This window comes from Armigeres subalbatus, chromosome 2 (assembly GCF_024139115.2).
Source record: "Armigeres subalbatus isolate Guangzhou_Male chromosome 2, GZ_Asu_2, whole genome shotgun sequence".
Lineage (NCBI taxonomy): Eukaryota > Metazoa > Arthropoda > Insecta > Diptera > Culicidae > Armigeres > Armigeres subalbatus.
Window position 1 is genome coordinate 277,184,513 of NC_085140.1, and position 25,274 is coordinate 277,209,786.

At 39.0% G+C, this 25,274-nt stretch overlaps 3 protein-coding genes across 3 annotated transcripts; 1 reads left to right on the top strand and 2 right to left on the bottom strand.

The window, feature by feature from the left end:
* Positions 1–11,889: 11,889 nt before the first annotated feature.
* LOC134212288 (histone H1E-like) lies at positions 11,890–13,240 on the bottom strand. Its single transcript, XM_062690001.1, has 2 exons — positions 13,062–13,240; positions 11,890–12,925 (listed from the first exon to the last, which is right to left on the bottom strand). Exon 2 carries the CDS (start codon positions 12,899–12,901, stop codon positions 12,020–12,022), a length of 882 nt encoding a protein of 293 aa, XP_062545985.1. The 5' UTR covers positions 12,902–12,925; positions 13,062–13,240; the 3' UTR covers positions 11,890–12,019.
* Positions 13,241–13,475: 235 nt separating this feature from the next.
* Positions 13,476–16,659, top strand: LOC134212289 (zinc finger protein 271-like). The gene is made up of 4 exons (XM_062690002.1): positions 13,476–13,856; positions 13,924–13,983; positions 14,178–15,483; positions 15,781–16,659. The coding sequence occupies exons 1-4, from the start codon at positions 13,719–13,721 to the stop codon at positions 16,539–16,541; spliced, it is 2,265 nt and encodes a 754-aa protein (XP_062545986.1). The 5' UTR covers positions 13,476–13,718; the 3' UTR covers positions 16,542–16,659.
* A 2,973-nt stretch (positions 16,660–19,632) lies between these two features.
* On the bottom strand, positions 19,633–20,394 carry LOC134216403 (uncharacterized). Its single transcript, XM_062695300.1, has 2 exons — positions 20,180–20,394; positions 19,633–20,051 (listed from the first exon to the last, which is right to left on the bottom strand). Exons 1-2 carry the CDS (start codon positions 20,218–20,220, stop codon positions 19,679–19,681), a joined length of 414 nt encoding a protein of 137 aa, XP_062551284.1. The 5' UTR covers positions 20,221–20,394; the 3' UTR covers positions 19,633–19,678.
* Positions 20,395–25,274: the final 4,880 nt, after the last annotated feature.

A 25,274-nucleotide genomic window follows, 5' to 3' on the forward strand; every position in this document is an offset into this window, starting at 1 on the left:
CTAATTTCTATTGTAAAACTGCCATTTACAATAGGATTTATGGTGGCAAACAATATTCTTAATTGTTATTCTATTGTGAGCAACAATAGAGTTTATTGTAATAACAATTAAACTTATCGTATTGTTACAATAATTTCTATTGTAATTCTATTGGACTTTTTTATTAGGGTGGTACTTTAGAACGCTCAGTAAAGTGTTCATGCAAAAATTAGGTTTATATTTTCAAATGTTATGATTTCTCCGCTTTGAGTAAATTCATGCCTTGAATATGCCCCCTCCCTAAATACGGTATTTAGTGCGAACTCATCAAACTGCTAATATTTGTATATTTCAAAAGCAAAACAGATGGCTATTTTTATGTCACCATATTGAAAACCAATAAATTCTTGACCGAAAACACCGTCAGAAGCCGGTCACTTCAGCGACAAACAATCATGTTGTCCTATTTTGTTGCATTCGGGGCCGTACACTAATTACGTAAGCAAATTTTTCGGGTCTTTGAATACCCTCCCCCATGTAAGATTTTTCCCATACAAATATTTTTATTTATGTGGGGCGTAAGAAAATGGCAGACCCCCCTTCCCCCGTAAGTGCTTACGTAATTAGTGTACGATCCCTTCCTTGGTTGTAGCCTGTACAGATTACGAATATAGTCATTTGATATCATTTTAAAAGAAAATGAGGCATGTGATCTTTGATATCAACCAATACTTTTTAATAAGTCATAGAGCTGGTAGTCTGTGAAGGCTATTACGTAATATGTTATAAATGGCATTTTCCAACACGATGCCGGTTTTTGACATTACAATGCGGTCATGCGGTGCATCCATGAGGGGTGTTCATGATTTACGTGGCGCTATAGGGGGATGAAGGGGATAGCCTGAAGCGTTATGATCCAGACAAAAGATTTAAATTGTCCATACACAATGTGCCATAAAGGAGGGTCTGCATTCGCCCAACTTTATGTTACGTAATTTGTGAGCGGCTCCATAGCGCAACGCGAAATGATTTCTCCTGATGAACAATACACAATTTGGTTTTATTACGAAAACATTAACGGAGAGTCAAGAAATTGTTCCGCTGATCTATAAGTATAAATAGTATTTATAATTATGCGCTTTCTATTCCTTCTCTGTGGAATGTACACGCTCAACTAAAGTTATATAGCGGCATGTGAATCGAAATCAAATTTATCAACATCTTCTGTTCTCTTAATTATTCTTACGTGATGTTGAAAACCCATATCAGTTGGTCATTAACGTCATGAAAAAGTGCTGCATCATTAGAAAATTATTCGCAAAAAAACCTTTCAGATCTACCCATAACTGCGCATTTTCATTTCAGCGTGTATAGTTTCCGAATTCCATTTTGTTCTTTCTCTTTGTCTCTTACTCTATCGACTCTCAGACCGCTCGGAACTGAAAGCAAGTTTGTACACGTGTTTTGTACTTGAGTACTTACTAGTTTGTTTAGGCAGGTACTGGGTATCCCGTTGTACTCGAGTACGTCAATAATTCACGTTCTGTGTTCAACACGAGTTGATGAAAATGTACTTGTGTTGAACATCACACATGTTCGTAGGAAGACTGTTTCGCGTCTACTCTGTCTGCACCCTAATCGTGATGTGCGATGCGACGCGACGCGACTTACGCAAAGGAATAACAATTATTATCAATGAACTGTCAAACTGCAATGTCGCGTCACGTCGCATAGCATGGTCACGTCTATTCTGGCCTAGCATAGCATATGGTCAACCCAAAACAGAAAAAAAATCTTCTTTATTTTGAAGCATGCCTTGATTGAGGAATCAAATAGGGACCCACGCATGTGCCCGGAATAAGGCAATTAAGTCAATGATTCCTTCTTTTAAAACGCGCATTTGCTCGGAAAAGGGCAAATGAGTGATACATTTTTTTGACTCACACATTTGCCTGAAATACGCCTTCTTTCAAATAGCAAAGTAGCAAACAAGTCAAGACAAAATTTTCAAAACGATTTATCTGCTTTTGTGGCTTTTGTAAACAAAGATTCAAACGACGATTTGACGAATCTGATAGCTCTCCCACGCAAACTAACACCATCAATAGGTAGGTGAAGGCTTCCGCTACCTGTTGATGGTGTTGGTTTGCGTGGGAGCTATCAGATTCGTCAAATCGTCATTTGAATCTTTGCTTACAAAAGCAGATAAGTCGTTTTGAAAATTTTGTCTTGAAGTGGATGATGCCTTATTTTAAAATATGAATTTATCTGCACTAATAAAAATCTACAGTTTCACTGAACAAAATTTAAAAAAAAATACTGCCGTTACACGCATAACTGTCCCATGTACATATGAATAGATATGAATTCCCGCTTACTATAAGCATTTGCCGGAAATAAGGTGAATCATTATTGAACGCTTCTAGAAAAGCACACATTTGAATATAATAAGGTCATTTTTTTCAATGACTGATTGCGGCTCACAATAATAATGCTTTCGCCGAAATATTACTTTATGTGAATGAATCCTTTCAACATGCCGTCGAAACAGGAAGTATTGCGGCGCGCATTGTAGGGGAAGAGGCCCCAAAACGCCCCCCCGATGCAAAACGCCTTTTGTGGTTTCCCTCATATTTACCGTCATTAATATGTCCGTAACAAAACTAGATCTAAAATTATGTAGGATGGGCGAAGAAAGTTTCAAAATGGTGCATGGGAAGGTCGGAAAAACCAAAAATTTCCACACTGAAAATAATATAAACGTTCATACTACTGGTTTCACACATGAATCTGCACTTAGTGAAAAGAATGTGGAAGTAACGTGTATTTCCAGTCGCATATGTCAAAACATGTAACGCGTGATATTATTGGAAAACAACATGAATTGAAATGCGAAACACGTTAAATTTATATGGATTGCTCTCGTTGATAAAATGAAAGGAAGCGTTTTAGGATTTAATCCTAACATAAGGCAAATCGTAGATAAACATCAATAAAACAATGCATGTAATATATTGACGAATAATTTATTGACCAGCTTATTAAATAATATTTTTTTCTAAACACTGACAGTGGTAAACAGTATAGCTCACATGATGTAATCTAATGCAGCGAAGAATTGGCAGCGGCAGGAGTTTGTTGGAAATTTTGAGCTGGCTGGCCAGACATACCTTTTCCGTGGCCGTCTCACTGCATTACGATAGAGGTTTTGCCGGACAAATATTTAACGTTGACTCGATGTGGCTGGTCACAAGGGATTCAAATAGAACTGATATATGGCTGAGTAGATGCTGACCTGTGAAGTAAATTATTCTTCAACATATTTTCCAAAAATACGAACGGAAGCTTAAACTTACCTTATGCTAATAGAATATATTATAACTTTGTAATGCTGAATTTAATAACTAACTAAATCTTTGTTTATTTAAATATAACACCAACAGACTACAGACCAATGATGTGTAAAAAAAAAATATGTATATAATAAATAAGATTCGTTACGAACAAATTGAACATCACATATTAGTCAGAAAAAAATAACACTCTAAGCTTTAATGCTGCGTCAATGACCTCGATCACTGAGTACAATATAGAATCTCCTCCGTAGCACATTCCTTGTTAAGTGGAAGTCGAACATCGCCGCCACTCTGTTGAAAACTCGTTGTAGGCCATGGAGAGCATTGCCACATCCGTAGTTAGTACGACGGATCGGTAGGCGAAGCATTATATTATTACGCAGCGGTCGGGGTTGTACGCCGATGTTGATTTGTTGCAAGATGGTTCCACAGTCGATCCTGCCCTGCAACACATCGGCCACAGTCATAGCTCGGCATACATTTCGTCGAGTACTCAGAGGTTCGAGACCGATAAGCTGACATCGGCTTTCGTAACTTGGCAACTGGAGTGGGTTATTCCAAGGTAACCTGCGGAGGGCGAAGCGCAAGAAACGACGTTGAATAGATTCTATCCGTTCAGCAGCATTGTTGTAATTAGGGTTCCAGACCGCGGAACAGTATTCGAGGGTGGAACGTACAAGTGAGCAATACAGAGATTTTAGACAATATACGTCAGAGAAGTTTCTTGCAATTTTAAAGATACATCCAAGAGCTCTGGAGGCTTTGTCCACGACACTTGAGATGTGATTCCCGAAAGTCAGCTGCGAATCCAATAGGACGCCAAGGTCTTTAACACTGTGAACGCGTTCTATAGTTGTGTCGTGTAGCTTGTAGTCAAAATCAATATTCTGTTTTTCCGGGAGAAGGTAATGACCGTGCATTTAGCAGGATTCACTACCAATCTATTGATGGAGCACCAATCCGCAAAGGCGTTAATCTGATCCTGGAGAAATTTGCAGTCATCGAGTGACCTGATGCACAAAAACATTTTTAAGTCATCTGCGAAAGTTAATCTCGGACTTTTGATGACATGATGGACGTCGTTAAAGTACAGGAGGAATATGAGCGGTCCAAGATGGCTGCCTTGTGGTATACCGGATGTTGCACTGAAAATAGTTGACCGAAAGTCATCCAAAGCAACGGTAAGTCTTCGCTCAGAGAGATATGAACGAAACCAATTCAGGACGTTTCCACCGACACCTAATCTATCAAGTTTTGCAATGGAGATTTTGTGGTTCAGTTTGTCGAATGCTGCGGATAAATCTGTGTATATTACGTCCGTTTGGGTCCGAGTAATCATTTGATCAGTTATGTATGACGTTAAGCAAAGCAGATTAGATGTTGTAGAGCGTCCAGCGGTGTAACCATGTTGATCGGCGTTTATATACTGCTTGCAGTGAGCATTTAGTGATTCCATAACAGTCAATTCAAAAAGCTTTGATATAACACAGAGCGAAGTGATTCCCCTGTAATTGTTGATGTCGCGTTTGTTTCCTTTTTTGTGCACAGGAAACATCTCGGCCATTTTCCAAGACACGGGAAAAATTCCACTAGCGAGAGAGCACTGGAATACTTTAAGCAGCGGATCCAGCAGCCAGGAAATGCAATCCTTCAAAAAAATCGTTTAAACTAAACTTCAGGCAGGCGCCATGATGTTAATTTCTTAAATCGATCGTCAACTAGATCGATGTTCTAAACACGTTAATTTCGGCAGTGATAACTAGTGGTGTGGATTCAAATTCATTTCTTAAAAGTATAACGTGTATCACTAGTGAAAATTCACAGTGAAAAAACACGTTAGATTCACGTTCAAAAGAACATTATTCTAGTGTGTAGATTATTTTCAGTGCACATTTTGAAGAAACATCTAACATTTTGGCGAGGCAAAACGCCCTAGTGGCTATAACCTACAAAGTACTTGCGTCTCCACGGACTATCCATACTAGAATGCTGATTCGCCGACGCGTGGTACTTTGTTCCCTAGGAGCCGCCAGCTGAAAGGCGTTTTGCCTCATGAGTTTTCCCGCAACAAAATATCACCACTTTTTTGAAATGTCAATATTATCAATATGATTGAGATTTTTGACAATTTTTGAATGGCATCAACTAGCTATCTTGTTTAACTGATGCATAATGTAAAAATACCCCGTTACAAATAAGACAATAGAGCAGTGTTTGCTTAGCTACACGCTTAGATAGGAGTATCTAAAAGTCGGTAAAAAATACCGATAATCGAACTAAAGTGCACATACCTAAAATGTAGGTAATCATCGATTACCTAAAGTTAGGTAATGATGGTGAGCAAGAAATATCGTTAAAAATTACCGATCTCCGATCGTTACTTTTTACCGAAAAATAGGTTTTTAATGTTTGTTTTGGTTTTGCAAAAACGTTAAAAATTACCTACAATTAGGTTTATATTTATTGTTTTGTTTAAAATAAAACTAAATTGTTCCGTTAAGTATTATTTTTATTTTCAATAGCAATAATATTATAGCATCAAGAGCATATTTTCACTATGTACTATCACGAGCAGTCGTGACTGGAGCTCTTTATCAACATAGAATAAAAACCACAAGCAAAACCATTTATTCTGATCAAACTTCCCCATAATCATTTTCATCACAGCTAGATAATATACTATGACACTATGTAGTTAGCTCTTCCAACAGGAACTTGGCCTGATTTTAACTTAGTATTCTATAACCATTTTCACAACCATTAATTGGAAATTTACTATGCCTATGCAATACATTTGGCTGAGGAAGCAGTGAACACTTCCTAAATACCCGAAAACAGATGTTCCGTTGCTCAGCGGTTTATGACGTACGCCGTAGACCATGCTGCAGATGACTGGGTCCGGATCCCGATCCGGTCCAAGATTTTTTTGGTTGCAGAATTTTCTCGACTATTTAATGGCTTGTATGTTCGTGCTAGCCGAAAACTCGCAGCTACTGATACCTAAAGAGCACTGATCTGCGGGGAATATTCCTGTTGAGGAAACGATACTAATAAATCAGGGTCCTCATTTCCAGATCACTGTAAATATACAAAATATCCACAATAGTGCGCTTTTAAATTGGCTCTAAACGAGCGAACACTTACCGTATTTTTTGTTAAATAATCCCGAAAACAAGGAAGAACAGGAAATTGTATGAAACAGAGCAACGCTTTTTTGACAAACACCAGAAATATCTACTTCTAGGTAAAAAATAACGACATCTTCTGAAAATACCAAATACCTAAAAGTCGGTAAAAATTAACGATAATTATCGCTAATTTATAACGATATTTGTAGTTAACATCCATTACCTAATTTTAGGTAAAAAAATAATGTAATTTTAGGTAATGCTATCTAAGAGTGTAGGGCATATTGCCCCCCCTTCCCCTACACTTTATCAAGTGAACCATGACCATGGGAAAAGTACGACAAAAGTCGAACATTTTAAGCGTGAAAATGTTGCGAAAACTGTCATAGCATTTTCTGGTCAACTAAGCTCTATTGTATACTTATAAGCAGGATCACAAGCAGTATTTCAAAATTCGATGTGGCAGAGCCTTCCAGCGGTCATGTCATACCAGCAAAACTAAGCTGCGCCGCACGGCGAACCATGGACCATATGCTAATATTCATTAGTCCAAGTTTGATGACTAAGGGCATCTCTTTGTATAACATAATCTATTATATCAGATTGAACTGTACTTCTTTGTAGTTTTTTCCCGAGCCGTTCTTTTTATTCTAGTTTTTTAGTTGCCAAAATCTTTTTTCTTCATTGCAGGAATCTTTTTAAAGGTATGAAAAAATTCTGGGATATGGTGCATTCTGGGGAATGGTTTTCGGGGAAATGTTTCATTCTGGGAATTGGTTTTCTGGGGAATGGTACATTCTGGGGAGTGGTTTTCTGGGGAACGGTTTCCTGGGGAATGGTTTTCTGGGGTATGGTTTTGTGGGGAATGTTATAGAATCGTTTAGGCTTATAACGGGTGGCAACCTAAAAAAATGGAATGACTTCAATACTTTTCTATCAGAATAATAATGCTTTCACAGAAATATGATACACAATTTTACTCCAGCATTGCTTAACATGCCGTCGAAACAGAAAGTATTGCGGCGCGCATTGTACATGTTATCAAGCGAACCAAGATCATGGGAAAAGTATATTATATCAGATTGAACTGTACTTCTTTGTAGTTTTTTTCCCGAGCCATTCTTTTCATTCCAGTTTTTTAGTTGCCAAAATCTTTTTTCTTCATTGCAAGAATCGTTTTAAATGTATGAAAAAAAATTCTGGGATATAGTGCATTCTGGGGAATGGTTTTCGGGGGAATGTTTCATTCTGGGAAATACACACTTAGCTCATTTTACAGTATTCGGTAAATTTTACCGAAATCTCAACCGCTGAACTGTTCGGTAAATTAATTTACAGATTTTTTGTAATTTTTTCCATTGCTCAACTGTCAAAATCACCGAAAATCAGTAAAATAATTTACCGAGATTTCGGTAAAATTTTACCGAAGTCGGCGATTTATTTTAAGTGTGTAGTTTTTTGGGGAATGGTACATTCTGGCACGGAGAAAAACTCAGCTAAATTGAAACAACCAACATTTTGGTTGTTTTTCAAACCAATAAGTTGGTTGTTTCTAAGTTGCTTTTTATTGTTTCAAACCCGAGTTTTTGTCTGAAGCAATGCTAATAGCTTGGTTGTTTCTACCTAATGCTTTTATGTCAAAATATCAATGTTATTGATTGTTTCAAACTGAAATATTAGTTGTTTCCAACCTTCACTTTGTTTGTTTAAACTATAATATGGGTTGTTTATTTTGACAACCGGGTGATGAATATAAACCAGAGATTTAGTTTGATTCAATCGTTGACAACATGTTGAATCAACCTGTGATTTAAGTTATGCGAAAACCAAACTAAAATTTAGTTCAAAACAAACTAGTTTCTGAGCCCATTTGTTTTTCATTGTCGTATAACGTTTTCCATGTTTTCATGTTGAAGTATATTCTTCGATACTCTTAGTTAATATTGTCTATCCGGAATAAATTTATACCGCTTTTTATACCGAAGTTGGATTTTTCTCCAGATACAGGCAAATTTCCCAACTTCGGAAGTAGTGCGCTGGATTCGCCTAAAGATGCGCTAAACAACGCATCAATTAGTTTGACAAATAAAACTTCGGAAGAAAGTTCGGTTCGGAAGTCCCTACTTCCGAATTCTAACTTGGTGCTACGCCGACAATATCCCAACAAACATTCACTAGTTGAACTAACATCAGTGTGATGATTTAATTCAGCGCTGTGTTGAATTATGTCTGTACTATTTCTTATCACAACTTCTGTTCAAGCATTGTTCACACAATTTTGGCGAAGTTATACAACTACATCATCTCATTTTGAAAAACAACTTTATTAACTGATTCGTTTAACCCTTAAATAAGCATTTTACTAAGCCTCAATTCAGCTACATGTGAATTCTTCGAAAATAATAACGCATAGAAGGTAACATCAGTAAGATCTTCAATGAACGTATTTTGAAGCAATTGCTATTTTCATATAATCATTTTAAAATTTTCCTAAATCGGGTCTCGAACTGCTGCCATTTGATCATCCGCCGGTAACGTTGTCATCCGCGCCATCCTTGATTTGTTAGATATGGCTCACTCAATGCATAACATAAATAATCTTATTGCTGAATATGAATCATAATTGGACTTTTATTCAATAAGTCGATCTGTCAAACTACAGTTTGTTAATAACTGTACAATTTTTATTTCAACCATTGTTCAACCAGTCATAACCATCGCACACTAGGAAAAATACGTAAAATAATGTCGATAAACGATAAAATAAAATCCGTCCCCAATGCTATTTATGAATTTATGAAAATAAAATCAATGTATATTCGGCCTTCCTCAGAATCTCTTGATAATCGGTTGCGATATGATTGTCAAATGCTAAGATAATTTCAATTATTTCGCCGCAATAAAGATCAACATCCATGCGATAATATTGGGATTCCACACATCAAAGATTCAATAATTTTCCGATGTTATTCAACGGCGTTATGTCCGGCTTTTAGTAAATTTAGTTCCGCATTAATGCATGGTTTTTTTATTGCTCCAGCAGTTTTGTTCGTTATAATCTCCGACAGTTTAATAAATCACGAAAATAAAAGCATGTCTTGAAAATAAATCATTATTTTCTATAAATCAAATTTCCCAGATCTAGAATCCAGATTTTTTCTCAAACTGAAAAAGCATGTTTTTTCCCACTGTACGATAGATCAGATAAATTTGAAATCCAATGGTTCAGAAGGACAAAGGTTAAGAAGGGTGTCTAATGCCGGCTTATTAACGAACTATTCAAACTCAAATCGACCACCCTTTCAGAGCATCACATCATAGTTGAACAGAGAACTTTAAAAATCATTAGTTCAGTACATTGTTAACTTCCCAATGTGCTGAAATGTGATAAAACGAAAACGTAAGTTCGACTTCAAATAAAGGTAGTAAACAAATAAATAGGCCATGTCGAATATTAGTTAGATTAAATGCTGAAATGAAATCTGTCTAGCAAATTATTCAGCATCCATTTTATTCAGCTACAAAGATCACAAATAAACAATAATTCAACCTAGATGCTTATTTGTAGCTTGTCGTTGTTTGTTGGGATGTTTATTCAGAATTCACGCAGGTTTTCACTCATAAATAATATCCAGGTATGTAAACATAATCAAAAAGAATGAGCATGCTTGAATTCAATTCTATCTTTTTTATTGGAAGCAGATCATTTCACAGAGTCACATATTTATGTGGCGGTGCTGCTTGTAGGTGAGATGCTACTAATTTGATATGCAATTTTCCAAGTAAGTTATTTGGCGATCTACGATTTTCAATTTGCTAAAAGACAATATATATATATATATATATATATATATATATATATATATATATATATATATATAATACATTCCAGATTAGCGTTAAAGCATATGTTGACTACTTTGAAACAGCTTTGTAATCTGAGTGCCGAGAACGTGACGAAATGTATGCAGATGGAGATTTTGTGCTATTAAGGGTCTGTCTCATTTGGAGAATTAAACTGAAATTAAACTTAAAAGTGACATTTCAATAATTATCAAATAACCCTGCTCGCAGAGCAAGATTACTTTTGACAGAAATCGAATCATTTTGCATCGATGTCTTATTGGAATTGCTGGGTAGCATCCAGGGGGGTAATATGCGGTGCATCGCGCCTCCTCTGCATGTAGTATGAAGCAAATGTAAATAAACAATCCCACAATTTTTTCGTTAGTCAGCAGTAGTGTAGGTTAACCAATATCCTACAAGATGCCAGTTCGAAAAATGTTACACTTGCCAAGCGGGGTGGCCCGCCTTTCCCAAGCGGCGAGGCCCGGATAATACATCTTAGGTAGGCTTGATTTGTTCGTGGATGACAGGCTTACTCCCCCCCTGGTAGCATCAGCCATTCTTATGACCGGGTTATTTGCTAATTTTTGAACTGTCACTTTTAAGTTTAATTCTCCAAATGAGACAGAGCCTAAGAAGCTGGTAATCGTTAAACATCCTTTATTTGGAAAAAAGTGTGTAGAACTTTTTTTACTTTATTTTGCGCTATTTACGAATAAATTTCTAAAATGACTTTGTTTCATTTTTATTTAATTAAAATAGAAAGAAACTCCCCTATAAACTGGTTGGTTGTTTCAACCATTTCATTTATTGTATTAACCTAGAATATGGTTGATTCAAATTTCTTTTTCTGGTTTAAATCAACCAATATTTTTAGTTGTTTCGGAAGCTGTCAAATGAAACAACCAACAAATTAGTTGTTTTAAACTAAAGTTTGTTTATTTCAACTAATGAGCTGCCAAATTATCAACATTGAATTTGTTTTTGTTTCAACCAACGAACATGGTTGAATTAAACTCTAATTTTGCTTGTGCATAATTCAACCTTAAATTTTGGTTGAAGTAAACTAAGATATGGTTGGGTTTACCAAAGTTTGGGAGTGGTTTTCTGGGGAATGTTATAGAATCAGTTCGCTGCATTGAAAGTAGAAAACTGATTGAATTAAAAAGAATATTGGGGGTGTCCAATCTGCCCCGGGTGTTCATAATGCCCTCTGGTCCCCTATTAATAGTTGATAAGAGCAAATGTCCATGATGAACGAAAACTGTTCGATATTTGACCTTTCCTGAATATTAATCCAAGGAATAAATTAAAATACAATAATTATTAATTGAAAAAAGTTTAGACTATTATTTTCGAAAAATGGGAAGCAGATAGACGGAACGCAAAACGCAAATATTTGAGGGATGTTCGAGAGACGCTGGAAGATGAATCGTTTATATCGGATGTGTAATTTCAGGTCCCTATTATATATGTATATGTTTTCCCGAAATATTAAATAATTTAATCAAGCAGTGCTGCAGTACAGGTTGAAAGATTGATGACGCGATGCCTCTGATTAAAATCAAATTCATATGTGATGAATATCCCATCTATGAGTAACTTTAATACATATTATTCGATCACTTAACAACAACTGTTTATTACTATTCTATTTAAATAATTTACCCTAAACATGCTTAAATGAGCTGGCCAATATTTTCCCTGAATCTATGTTTTTGAGGCCCCAGCCTTTCCCTTGCCAGCCGCAGCTCTGGTTGTGGAAGCTGCGGTTTTCGTGCTTGGCCCCGCAGCTTTGGAAGGGCCGGCCTTTGTTGGACCTTTATTCGCCTTTGCATTTAGTGCAGTTGTTTTCGGCTTCGCTGCTGCTCTCGGTTTTGGCTTAGCTTTCGCTTTGACCGTGGGTAGAACGGCAATGGAAAGTCTAACCTTCTTTACCTTTGCGCCAGCTTTTTTCGGGGCAGTGTTGTTATTTTCGTCCTGGTGAAGTTTTTTCGGCTTTGGAGGTCTCTTCGACGATTTCGCACTGAGTTTGGCTTTTGCGGCAGCTAATTTTTCCGCAGCTTTTGCTGCCTTTGCTTGCTTTTTCTCCTCCAGTTTAAGGTTCTTCTTATGTTCAGCGGAAAAAGTGATCGATCCTGACATTCCAACCCCGGAAGTATGGACGAACATTTCCGTTTTCAGTGCCTTGTCAATGGCTTTCTTGAACATGGTTCTTTTGAACTTGTCCCGCTCTTCCATATTAGCCTGAACATACTTTAGAACACTTATTATAGACACACCAGACTTCTTATTTCCATTGAGGGCATTCATGGCATCCAAGACCATTGCGTCATATGACTTCGTTCTAGCAATGGCTGGACGTGGTGCCGCTTTGGGCTTTGGTGCCGTTGAAGGTTTGGTAGCGACTGCCACTGGTATTTTATTTTTAACAGTCGCTTTCTCAACTGTTTCTGGCTGCTGATCGCTCTCTGATGTACTTTCTTCTTGTTCGGAATGTGATGACTCTGATGCACTTTCATTCCCGGCCATTGGTCGCGATTTAATAACCGGGGAATCATTTCCTGACGTTTCTTCACCCGATTCACTCATTTTTGATAGGTGGACGAATAGACGCTATATTTTGGAATGGAAAGCATACACACATTATTATAATTGAATTAATTGTAACAATAGTTTTCGATACCTATTATTAAGACTATTATGTTTTATTTACAGATTTTACCTGATTTAACAGGGCTTAACTACTTACATTATATTATATGGCTGTTAGTTTATGACTTGTTTTCTGCAGTTTTGATAAAGAGATTGCAACAGCTAATTTATCAAGCAATCACCAGCGCAAAATATGATTTCTCACAGTATGAAATTACTGGACAAAAACTATTACAGCGATGAGGGTAGAGGTATAACTAGTGGTGTGGAGGTACCAGTGCCTGTAATGTAAAGACATCGATCTAATAATATCTGATACCTAATTGTTCTGGATAAAACTTTGCTTCGTAGCTTTGTGTAGGGAAAGACAAAAAGGATATCATTGCGGTATGAAATCAAGCTATTTTTGCTTTAGGTAGGCAGAGGTTTTTATTCTACTAAGGGTGCATTTACCCTATACGATGGATTTTGGATTTGACTCTATACTTGTGTTGTGATAGCAGTGCTAAACAATAGACATTGTTTTGCCGTTTTGTCAGTTCGTATGCAATTTGGAAACGGTAAAAAATACGTACGTATATACACGCGTAAACTGTAGAAACCGTATAAACGGTATAAACAAATATGAATGGATTTCCGTGTGTCTTTTACGAACAAAGTATTTATCACAGGGCAGTCGTGTACTCGTGTGTTGTGAATCGATGTGCTTCAGTAGTAAAAGCACATCGGTTGTAAATAAATATAAACAGAGTGTATGCTTCCAACATCTACGGATAAAGCAGACTACTTGCTGCCTGCAATGGATGGTTTTGAAAATTTATGCCGGATTTGTTTGACTGGTGGAAATGTAGAGATGGATTTTTTGCTAATCAACATCTTTGAAGCAGGAAACGTAAGTATATTCTGAATCGTTCAGTCTCTATATCTAATTAGATAATTTCAACATAAATGTATTTCAGCATGAAACAACATCAGAATTTGTAATAGCTGAATCTCTTGAAAAGATATGTGGATTAAAGGTAAGTCATCAATTCGTTAGAAAAGATAGAACGCATATATATAATTATTTGACAAATTTTATATCATTGATTGTTATCTCTCGGTTTGTTATTGACCTTGATTATTAATTGTCTTGGCTAAAAGTTTCACGGTTTTACGTTGATGATCAACAAATTGCAAATTGATCTGTATCAATCTCGGACTCTAATTTCAGTTATCGGAGAACGATGCTTTTCCAAAAAACATCTGCTCGGTATGTCTTTGTCGCCTGGAAGAAGCCCATAAATTGCGGCAACTCTCGCTGACCTCCCAGGATGCGTTATGTGATATGCTTTCCAAAGAACTAATTACCGGAGTGTCACCTGAACAGCATGTTTCGGAGCCCGTCGAAGACGCGATAGAGTATTTAGATGATCATGAGACGTACCTAGTGGAAGTGGTGGAGGATGATGAAAATGATATAAAAATTGAGGAGGTTGAAGTTGCAGAATGGACAGACAAGGTTCATTGCTGCGGTTGTGATGCTACATTCGAAACCGAATTGCAATTGCGGAAGCACTCTGTTCATGCTCATCGCCCTAATGCGAAAAAGGATGCATCAGAAACTGAAGTGCGATGCAATGTTTGTTATACACAGTTTTCAAATCAAATGGAAGTTATCGCCCATAAGTCTGGGAAAAACAATGTACAATCGTTGAAAAAGTGTGAATTTTGCGGCTGCAACTTTGTATCGGACAACGGTCTGACAAACCATTCAGATGTATTTCACAAAGATAGGCGCTACAAATGCTGCATTTGCAGTTTCTCATGCTATGTGAAGGATGAACTATACGACCATGCTATTTGCCATAATACAGATGCCAACATAACCGAGAAAAAGAAAAGACATCGGTGCACAGTTTGCATGTCATCTTTCAAAACCCATCGTGAAAAGCGACTCCATGAACGTTTTCCCTACCGACAGCTCCGCAGGGGTCGGGTTGAAAAAGATCAAGAAGTCACTGTAACGGTCATAAGATGCTGCGGTTGCGCCAAAGTTTTTACTCTTATGTCCGAGCTCTGCAACCATCAGGAACAAGAACACTTACCGAATCGCGTGGATCCTTCCGAAGAGTATCCTTTAGAATGCGGTGGGTGCTATAAGCGGTTCAAGAACAATTCGTTTCTCAATAAACATCTTAAGCGCGCTGCTGATAAGAAACTATTCGCTTGCTCTAAGTGCTCCGTAACTCGACGGAGCCTAGCAGAGCTGATTGAACACGAAGCATCTCACACTGGAAAGAATGCTTTCAGTTGCTGTGGATGTAGGAAGCAGTTCGAATCGAAAGAACTATTAGATTTACACTCGCAGCAGGAACACGCTAACAAACCGAAGGTCTACTACAACGATGAAGAGGACACTGAACGCCCGTTCGAGTGTAACATTTGCTATAGAAGGTACAAAACTATCCGGGATCTACGTGGTCATCAACGGTTCGTTTATTACGACAAAGTTCACGTGTGTGACATTTGCGGAAAAAGTAAGTAAATATTTTGTGTATATATAAAAATAACAAAAACAGAATAGATAAAAAGTTAAGAGCAATTATAATTATTATTGATAAATTAATTAAATAATTAGATATTCATAATATTAAAAATAATAATAGTTCAAACAAAAATTCTTTAGGTACATATTTTAGTTAAGCTTTACCAAATGCTAGTCGTGCACACTCATCGAGACGGAATCTATATTTGATTGATTTTATGTTTATTTGAGCCCCAAATACCTAAATGCGGTTATAATCTATGTTCATGCATTTTTTTTTCCTTTCTAGGTTTCGTACAAGAACATAGTCTCGTCGTACACATAGCCACTCACAAGACCAAGGCCGAGTTTCCGTGCCCTATCTGTGGCAAAAAATACAAACACAAATCAAAGGTGCGAAATTGTGTTGTTCAACATGAACGCCCGAAGCAACACAAGTGCAAAATCTGCAATGTCTCTTTTCCGGCCGCTTCCAATTTGTACTCTCATATGATTTCTCATTCGGAAGATCGTCGCCACAAATGTGATGTTTGCGGTCAAACTTACAAACGTAGTTTCCATCTTCGAAAGCACATGAACAGTCATACCACCGAGAAATATTTCGCGTGTAAGTACTGCTCGTCGAAGTTCAGCACAACCACCGAATTGTACAAGCACGAGATCCGTCACACGGGGCTGTACCCTTACGAGTGTGATATTTGTGACAAAAAGCTAACAACTCGTCAGGTGCTTATCAAGCATTACGAGTCCCACATGGATGACTCGGACAAGGTTTTTGTATGTCAGCTGTGTCCCGAAAAGTTCAGCCGGGACCACTTTCTTTCGAACCACATCAAGTACAAACATCGCCTGGAACCCCAGGACAAGCAATGGAATGACAAATTCAATCGTAAAGGACCAAACAGGCTAAGGGGTGGCCGCAGATTGCCTGGAGTTAGAGGACAGTTGAAGGTTGATGACTCTTCTCAGGATGAAGAGATGAATGATGATACAGATGTGGTTGAACGGATAGAAATCGTGGAAGAAGTCGAAACCAGAGTTATTCAATAGTTATCATCTATTTGTCGAAAACATAGCTAAGTAAATTAGAGTTGCAGTAACTTTACTTTTAATGCCTATATTTTTGAAATAAATCACAAAAGAACAATAAATTATATTTTTGATCGTACATTTAGTACAGTTATTCATTCCTGTTTTTGTGTATGGACGATCTCAAATTAGGAATAAATTCGAGTAGTTGATTCGTTGTTGCCACAAAATTGTGTGAACAGTTCTCCATTTTCGCTTATTATAATAGTGTCCGAAACTATGGCACTCGATAACGTATTGTAATGTAATGATTGCAATAAATCTTTAAATCATTCGCTCGTCATAATGACCAAAATCCGGCGGAAAATTTTCCCGATGTGTAAAGGAAAATTTGCTCCTGGATTAACTGTATAATTATCATCATGCGAGTTGTTTGAAGGCACAAAATAAGGGCTAGAACATATATAGCTTTTTCGCAATTGCAATTTAAGGACAGTTTTTATTTTTCTAAATTAGTTCGCTTGCAAATATGCTAAACATTTGGAAAATAATCGAATTAGGGGAAAATACATATTCTTGGCAGTCTAAGACATTCGCCAAATTGAATAATAAAATAATGAATAATTACACTAAAACACAGGTATAGTTCAACTGGTATACATTCGTATGCTCATCCTTTGATGATTGGTGTTCACTTAATATAATATCTTTTACCACAAACTTAGTAAATTTAATATAAAGTAACAGGTCAACGTTTCTTCTATTGGCATAGCAATTTCTATTATTGTCAGATTCTCTGGATGTGATACACTGCGCGGCGTTTGTAATGTTCCCAAATGGGTACTTGCACAAAACTTCACGCGGCGAATCACTGTCCAAAGGTACGGCCGCGCCAAACGATACACCGCAATGCTATTCACCCATAAGAATCAAGTAAACGGGGTGCAGTAAGCGCGGCGGTACCTTTCCTGAAGGGTTCGCCGCGTGCAATTTTGACAAAATCAGACAATATCAGCAATGATTTTGCTCCCTTCAGCAACTAGACATGGAAATAGAAAACTAGTAATGTATTGGTGCCAGATGTTGGTTGTTTATATCCTCTAGTAGTAAAGTTCATTCATAATAATCGGCCGCACGCTCATCTCGCTTTACTCAATATTGCAAGAAATTTTCTTAATTATCAACACTGGCTTAACACAAACCATGAATCTTAGCTTTGGGATCAAATTTATGTCACGTGGAAGATAGGCAAAAACATTTAAACACATTGTAAAACAAATTTTACCCTTATGCGGCCAACAAAAAACAGACGTGAATGGCAGATAGGGTACCCGTGTACCCAGATATTGACAATTTCATAACTTTTACCATTTTAACCTATTTGAATAATGTGTGCGACGCTTCGCTGTAGATCGAAGATGGATAAGAAGCGGGCGCCGGTTAGTTGTAGTTGCTCTTTGGTATAGATTAAGAAATATTGTTATGGATGTATTGTATATACCTATTGTTGAATAAAGAGAACTGCAGCTACTGGCAGAAGTATCAGTCAGTAGCCTGCCGTGTTGTAGAGAGGAACTCTAAATGTTATTCTTTGTGAGAGGGTTCCTTCTTCTGCCCAACAGGTATGGGCCCAGGAACGATTCCCGTTCTCCATCTTAGTGGGATGTTATTGCCGTCGACGTTATCGCAGTGGGATCATGGATCGGCCGCATAAGTCGCGTGGCGCAGTGGGATCATGGATCAGCCACGTAAGTCTTGGGTAGCGGCGGACGGCATTCATCAGGAGGTTGGAACGTTCGGTAGGATGCTGGCTGGTCAGCGTCCAGGAGGAGCGTCGGAACATTCAGGAGCTGGTCAACAGAGGGTGCTGTGCAAACGTCGGATAGAGGCCATTTGTAGGGCAACGGATTGGGCCGGGAGGAATTGTTCGGCGAGAAGGAACTCTGGACGGGAGGCTCGCTGTTAGAAGGAGCCAGGAGAATTGCGGGGCGTGCACACTAAGGAGGAGTGTTGGAATATCAGGTAGTGTGCGACGCTTCGCTGTAGATCGATGATGGATAAGAAGCGGGCGCCGGTTAGTTGTAGTTGCTCTTTGGTATAGATTAAGAAATATTGTTATGGATGTATTGTATATACCTATTGTTGAATAAAGAGAACTGCAGCTACTGGCAGAAGTATCAGTCAGTAGCCTGCCGTGGTGTAGAGAGGGAACTCTAAATGTTATTCTTTGTGAGGGGGTTCCCTTCTTCTGCCCAACATAATGTTGGCCATTTTGGAGAAGGGAACTTACATACTTTTCGTCCACTGCCAAGATTTACATCTTTTGTCTTTTGTAATGCCTTAGAGTCTTCACGCGTAAGCAAAAGTCTATCAACCAGTTTCAAATATACAACTTGCTCTTTACGGTCCTTAGATTTGAAGGTCCTTACATGATATGTTTGTTTCATCAAAATAATCATGGGGGTTGTGTACAACGATGTAAACTATGTAAAACCAAATCTATACACATAAGATTGAGCTGCACAGCAAAAAATAATGTAATGTGCATCAACGTAATCATAACGACTTACTGAAATACACGATGTAATTAAAAATTTGTTATGCAAAATAAAGTCGATTCAATGTAATATTACATCACGCTTCAAATTACACAGAACCTAAATCATCTTTTCTATTTACGTTCACCTTGTGTAATATTTAATGCTGAGAAAAGTTAAAATTACATACAAATAAATGCAACCCATCGGTTCTATATTAAATTGTGTTATATTACACAGAATTGATGTATTTTCACATTCATAAAAATTGTAATTTTCAATCTCGCAACACTGTTTAGCCTGACATCAGCTAGCGGTGGACGGTGGTGCGCCATGTTTATTTCAAGCTCTTGTTTGAATAGATGTTTATTTTGCAATTTAATTTAAATTCCGATTTTCAGTAGTTCAGTGACGGTGAAAAACGTTAGAAAACAAGCGACTAGAGGAACTGGGTGCTAATCGAATGTTTTAGCCTCGGTTTTAGCTGGGACTCGCAAACGATGATGCCAAGTAAGATTGTTTAATTACGGTTGACTCGGAATTACGTTTTGAATGCATCATTTTTCTTACAGCATTGAAGATAATTTTATGGATTTTATTACCTGGAAGGACAAGTTTTGATCAACAGTTTGTGCTCACTTTGGAATCGAAAACTCCGGTGAAGAGGTGATGATGCGGTAGTATGCTTGTTGGAACAGCTAGAGACTCCAGCGGAACGGTTGTACACCGGCGAGGTGGCTCGGCTGCATTCACTACAAATACCAAGGACCACCATTCGATGCGAAAAATCCTTTCCTTGCCACGATCAAGATTAATCGAGAGCTGCACAAGGCAGGCGGTCATTCTTGCACGCACATAGTGTTTACCATCGCAGGTTCCAAGATACGCTGGCCACTTGGCCATGAATTTATTGCACCCGAGATTTAAATATGTCGAGAAAAAGTACACCAAACGTGAATTCTTCTTTCGATGATCGAGGGCGTCCATGGGCGTCCTGCAGGTATAGTATTCGATTTACTAACAATTTAGTTTTTGCACTGGAATTTTCTAGTCATACATAGTAGTCAACAACGCTAATTTCTTTGATCTTTATTGGCCGATGGAAGCCATCAGCTTTCTTACCATGTTGAAATTTTAAATTCAATTACATTTAACTGCAACATTTCTTCTCTTCGTGTCGGCTTTTTCAGAAGGAACGGGTCCGTGAAAGCAGTGAAAATGGCCACCTCTATTTCCTCGTCCCCATCTTCTATTTGCAATGCTTTCGACAATAAGCAACATCTGGTGAAAGCAGTATCGCCACAAGCAATTTTCCCGCACTCGCACTGCTGCCACAATAATATGTAGGTACTTAAAAAATCAACAATCCCCAGGACATCGAAGTTTTTTTTTAATGTGATTTTCGTTTAAGCAGCTTGTCAAGTTGGTTAAGCAAAACACGTACTTTTGAAGGAACTTTTGGTTACTTGGATCGCCAGGGACGGCAACAGCTACTGAGTTGTCTTAATGCAATACAACAATTTGTTGCTGGCCTATAACGAGTGCGTGGCTGTTGGAAAAATCCTCTAGGCTCCAACTTATAATAAATTTACAAATCATTACCATAAAATTATTATTCTTACAAATCTGAAACTAAATGTGGTAGAATATTGGAATAGTTTTACTTATTTATTGCTCGGAATCTATTTTTTATTAGAATTTTTGTAAGTAGGTAGTTCTAATAATATTTCTAACTTCCCCGCTGAGAATTCTCAAGATATTCAAAAGGGAATTATTTTTTTAATATTTCTGGAAAGGTAATCTTCGTGGAATACTATGGGTTTTCTTTCGGGATTCTGACAAGAATCCTTTCGGGATTCCGAAGAGAATCCTTTCGGGATTCCGAAGAGAATCCTTTCGGGATTCCGAAGAGAATCCTTTCGGGATTCCGAAGAGAATCCTTTCGGGATTCCGAAGAGAATCCTTTCGGGATTCCGAAGAGAATCCTTTCGGGATTCCGAAGAGAATCCTTTCGGGATTCCGAAGAGAATCCTTTCGGGATTCCGAAGAGAATCCTTTCGGGATTCCGAAGAGAATCCTTTAGGGATTCGAACGGAAATCTTTTCGGGATTCCGAAGAGAATCCTTTCGGGAGTCCGACGAGAATCTTTTCGGGATTCCAACGAGAATCTTTTCGGGATTCCGACGAGAATAGTTTCGGGATTCCGAAGAGAATCCTTTCAGGATTCCGAAGAGAATCCTTTCAGGATCCGAAGAAAATCCTTTCGGGATTCCGAAGAGAATCTTTGCGGGATTCCGAAGAGAATCCTTTCGGGATTCCGAAGAAAATCCTTTCGGTATTCCGAAGAGAATCCTTTCGGGATTCCCAAGAGAATCCTTTCGGGATTCCGAAGAGAATCATTTCGGGATTCCGAAGAGAATCCTTTCAGGATTCCGAAGAGAATCCGCTCGGGATTCCGAAGAGAATCCTTTCGGGATTCCGAAGAGAATCCATTCGGGATTCCGAAGAGAACTTTAGGATTCCGAAGAGAATCCTTTCGGGATTCCGAAGAGAATCCTTTCGGGATTCCGAAGAGAATCCTTTCGGGATTCCGAAGAGAATCCTTTCGGGATTCCGAAGAGAATCCTTTCGGGATTCCGAAGAGAATCCTTTCGGGATTCCGAAGAGAATCCTTTCGGGATTCCGAAGAGAATCCTTTCGGGATTCCGAAGAGAATCCTTTCGGGATTCCGAAGAGAATCCTTTCGGGATTCCGAAGAGAATCCTTTCGGGATTTCGAAGAGAATCTTTTCCGGATTCCTAATAGAATCCCCTTTTGGGATTCCGAAGAGAATCCCCTTTCGGGATTCCGAAGAGAATCCCCTTTCGGGATTCCGAAGAGAATCCACTTTCGGGATTCCGAAGAGAATCCCCTGTCGGGATTCCGAAGAGAATCCCCTTTCGGGATTCCGAAGAGAATCCCCTTTCGGGATTCCGAAGAGAATCCCCTTTCAGGATTCCGAAGAGAATCCCCTTTCGGGATTCCGAAGAGAATCCCCTTTCGGGATTCCGAAGAGAATTTCCTTTCGAGATTCCGAAGAGAATCCCCTTTCGGGATTCCGAAGAGAATCCCTTTTCGGGATTCCGAAGAGAATCCATTTTCAAGATTCCGAAGAGAATCTCCATTCGGGATTCCGAAGAGAATCCCCTTTCAGATTCCGAAGAGAATCCTTTCGGGATTCCGAAGAGAATCCTTTCGGGATTCCGAAGAGAATCCTTTCGGGATTCCGAAGAGAATCCTTTCGGGATTCCGAAGAGAATCCTTTCGGGATTCCGAAGAGAATCCTTTCGGGATTCCGAAGAGAATCCTTTCGGGATTCCGAAGAGAATCCTTTCGGGATTCCGAAGAGAATCCTTTCGGGATTCCGAAGAGAATCCTTTCGATTCCGAAGAGAATCCTTTCGGGATTCCGAAGAGAATCCTTTCGGGATTCGAAGAGAATCCTTTCGGGTTTCCGAAAAGAATCCGTTCGAGGTTCCGAAGAAAATCCGTTTGGGTTTCCGAAGAGAATTTGTTCGGGATTCCGAAGCGAATCCTTTCGATTCCGAAGGGAATCCTTTCGGGACTCCGAAGGGAATCCTTTCGGGACTCCGAAGAGAATCCTTTCGGGACTCCGAAGAGAATCCTTTCGGGATTCCGAAGGGAATCCTTTCCGGATTCCGAAGAGAATCCTTTCGGGATTCCGAAGAGAATCCTTTCCGGATTCCAAAGAGAATCCTTTCGGGATTCCGAAGAGAATCTTTTCGGGATTCCAACGAGAATCCTTTCGGTATTCCGACGAGAATCATTTCGGGATTCCGATAAGAATCCTTTCGGGATTCCGAAGAGAATCTTTTCGGGATTCCAACGAGAATCCTTTCGGGATTCCGACGAGAATAGTTTCGGGATTCCGAAGAGAATCCTTTCAGGATTCCGAAGAGAATCTTTTCGGGATTCCGAAGAGAATCCTTTCGGGATTCCGAAGAAAATCCTTTCGGTATTCCGAAGAGAATCCTTTCGGGATTCCGAAGAGAATCCTTTCGGGATTCCGAAGAGAATCCTTTCGGGATTCCGAAGAGAATCCTTTCGGGATTCCGAAGAGAATCCTTTCGGGATTCCGAAGAGAATCCTTTCGGGATTCCGAAGAGAATCCTTTCGGGATTCCGAAGAGAATCCTTTCTGAATCATGAATCTCCTGGAATTTTCCTGGAGTTTGAATCAAATGGTCTCATGAATCAACCAAGGCTTCCATGATATTCTCAGTCACGGTATCATCAAAATCATGCCCTATTGTATTTGTCTTTCACTTGAGTCCCAAGTCCAGGTATATGAGATGTTTTAAGGTCTTAATATTGTCCTGGAGTTTGAATCAAATGGTCTGCCGAATCAACCAAGGCTTCCATTATGCGCCAGCCGCTATGTGAACCTAATTTTCTCTTCTGAGTATTAGTCTTTCACTAACGTCTCAAATACAGGCATATGAGATGTTGTAAGTTCTCCAAATTGTCTTAATTAAATCATCATGCAGGCTTTGGTTTGGCTTAGAACATCATGCAGGCTTTGGTTGATTTGATAGACCACAAATCAACCAAAGCCTGCATGATGTCCTAAGCCGTGTTATAATTTCTTTTATGTCCTCCGATTATTTGCCGGAGGAATTCCCGGAGGAACTTCCGGAGGAATTCCCGGAGGAACTTCCGGAGGAATTCCCGGAGGAACTTCCGGAGGAACTTCCGGAGGAATTCCCGGAGGAACTTCCGGAGGAACTTCCGGAGGAAATCCCGGAGGAACTTCCGGAGGAATTCCCGGAGGAACTTCCGGAGGAATTCCCGGAGGAACTTTCGGAGGAATTCCCGGAGGAACTTCCGGAGGAATTCGGAGGAACTCCCGGAGGAATTTCTGAAGGAACTAATTCAAATTTTCCTTGATAAATTTCAAAGAGATTGTCAGTTGGGATAAGCGAAATTCCTGCCCAATGAATCGCCTGCTTTGAGCGTGCTTACAGCGGCTCACTAAGAGATAACTTTTGGAAATCAGTATGGCGAAAGGCATCTAATGTTTAATATCTCGAAAATAAGCACCCTGGCCTAATCGAAAAAATATTGGGTAGGCGAAGTAGCGGACACCTTCCTACTGACTGGAACCGAATAGTTTTTCGTGAAAAGTTCCTACTGTTGAGAAAACGCGCGTTAGATGTCTTTCGCCATGCAAACTTAAGGTGGTTAACTCATGCTGACTATTTTTACATATACGATAGCGCATCTGATTCATTCAGAGTTATAGCTATTTTAGTACGAAAATAGCGCTCTACCGCGCGAGAGCTTCCCTCAGACCTTAAAATCCCAAATGGACTCCCATCGGAATCATAAAAGGATTTCCATTGGATTCTAAACCATATTCTCGTCGGAATCCCAAAAAAGATTCCCCTCCGAATCCTAAGGATTCTCATCTGAAACTCAAAACGATTCCCATCGGAATCATTGAAGGATTCCCGTCGGAATCTTTAAGACTTCCCCATAGGATTCCGTAGGATTCTTATAGAAATTTCATAAAGATTCCCATCGGAATCAGTATTCCCGTCGGGATTCGAAAAGAAGACCCTTTGGAATTTCAAAAGGATTCCTGTCTAAATCCCAAAAGAATTCCCGTCGGAATCTCAAAAGTAGTTCCTTCGATATCCCAAAAGAATTCTCGTCGCTATCCCAAAAGTATTTCCGTCGGAATCTCAAAAGGGTTCCCATTGGCATTCCAAAAGGATTTCCGTCTGGATCCCAGAAAAAATCCGTCGGGATCTCAAAAGGGTGCTCATCGGAATCCGAATCCTTAAAAAGGTCCCGTCGTCACTTCAAAAGAAGTCTCCTTCAAAAATCCCAAAAGTATTTCCATTTGAATCTCAAAAGGTATTTTCAGAGGATACCAGTCGGAATCCTAATAGGAGCTCCGTCGAAATCTCGAAAAGACACCCGTAAGAATCCCAAAAGTATTCCCGTCGGTATCCCAACAGGAATTCCGTCGGAATAGCAACAGAAGTCTTGTCGGAAGGAGGATTTTCGTCAGGATTCCAAAAAATTCTCGTCGGAATCTCAATAGGATTCCTGTTGAAATCCCAGAAGGATTCCTGTCGGAATCCCAAAAGGATACCCGTCGGAATCCCAGAAGGATACCCGTCGGAATCCCAAAAGGATTTCCGTCGGGATTTC

Excerpts from the sequence above, each read along its gene's own strand:
- LOC134212288 (XM_062690001.1), bottom strand. The coding sequence starts at position 12,901 with ATGAGTGAATCGGGTGAAGAAACGTCAGGAAATGATTCCCCGGTTATT.
- LOC134212289 (XM_062690002.1), top strand. The coding sequence starts at position 13,719 with ATGCTTCCAACATCTACGGATAAAGCAGACTACTTGCTGCCTGCAATG. Across the intron at positions 13,857-13,923 it reads ACATCTTTGAAGCAGGAAAC|CATGAAACAACATCAGAATT; the intron begins GTAAGTATATTC and ends AATGTATTTCAG. Across the intron at positions 15,484-15,780 it reads GTGTGACATTTGCGGAAAAA|GTTTCGTACAAGAACATAGT; the intron begins GTAAGTAAATAT and ends TTTCCTTTCTAG.
- LOC134216403 (XM_062695300.1), bottom strand. The coding sequence starts at position 20,220 with ATGTTGCAGTTAAATGTAATTGAATTTAAAATTTCAACATG. Across the intron at positions 20,052-20,179 it reads GAATTTAAAATTTCAACATG|GACGCCCATGGACGCCCTCG; the intron begins GTAAGAAAGCTG and ends CTATACCTGCAG.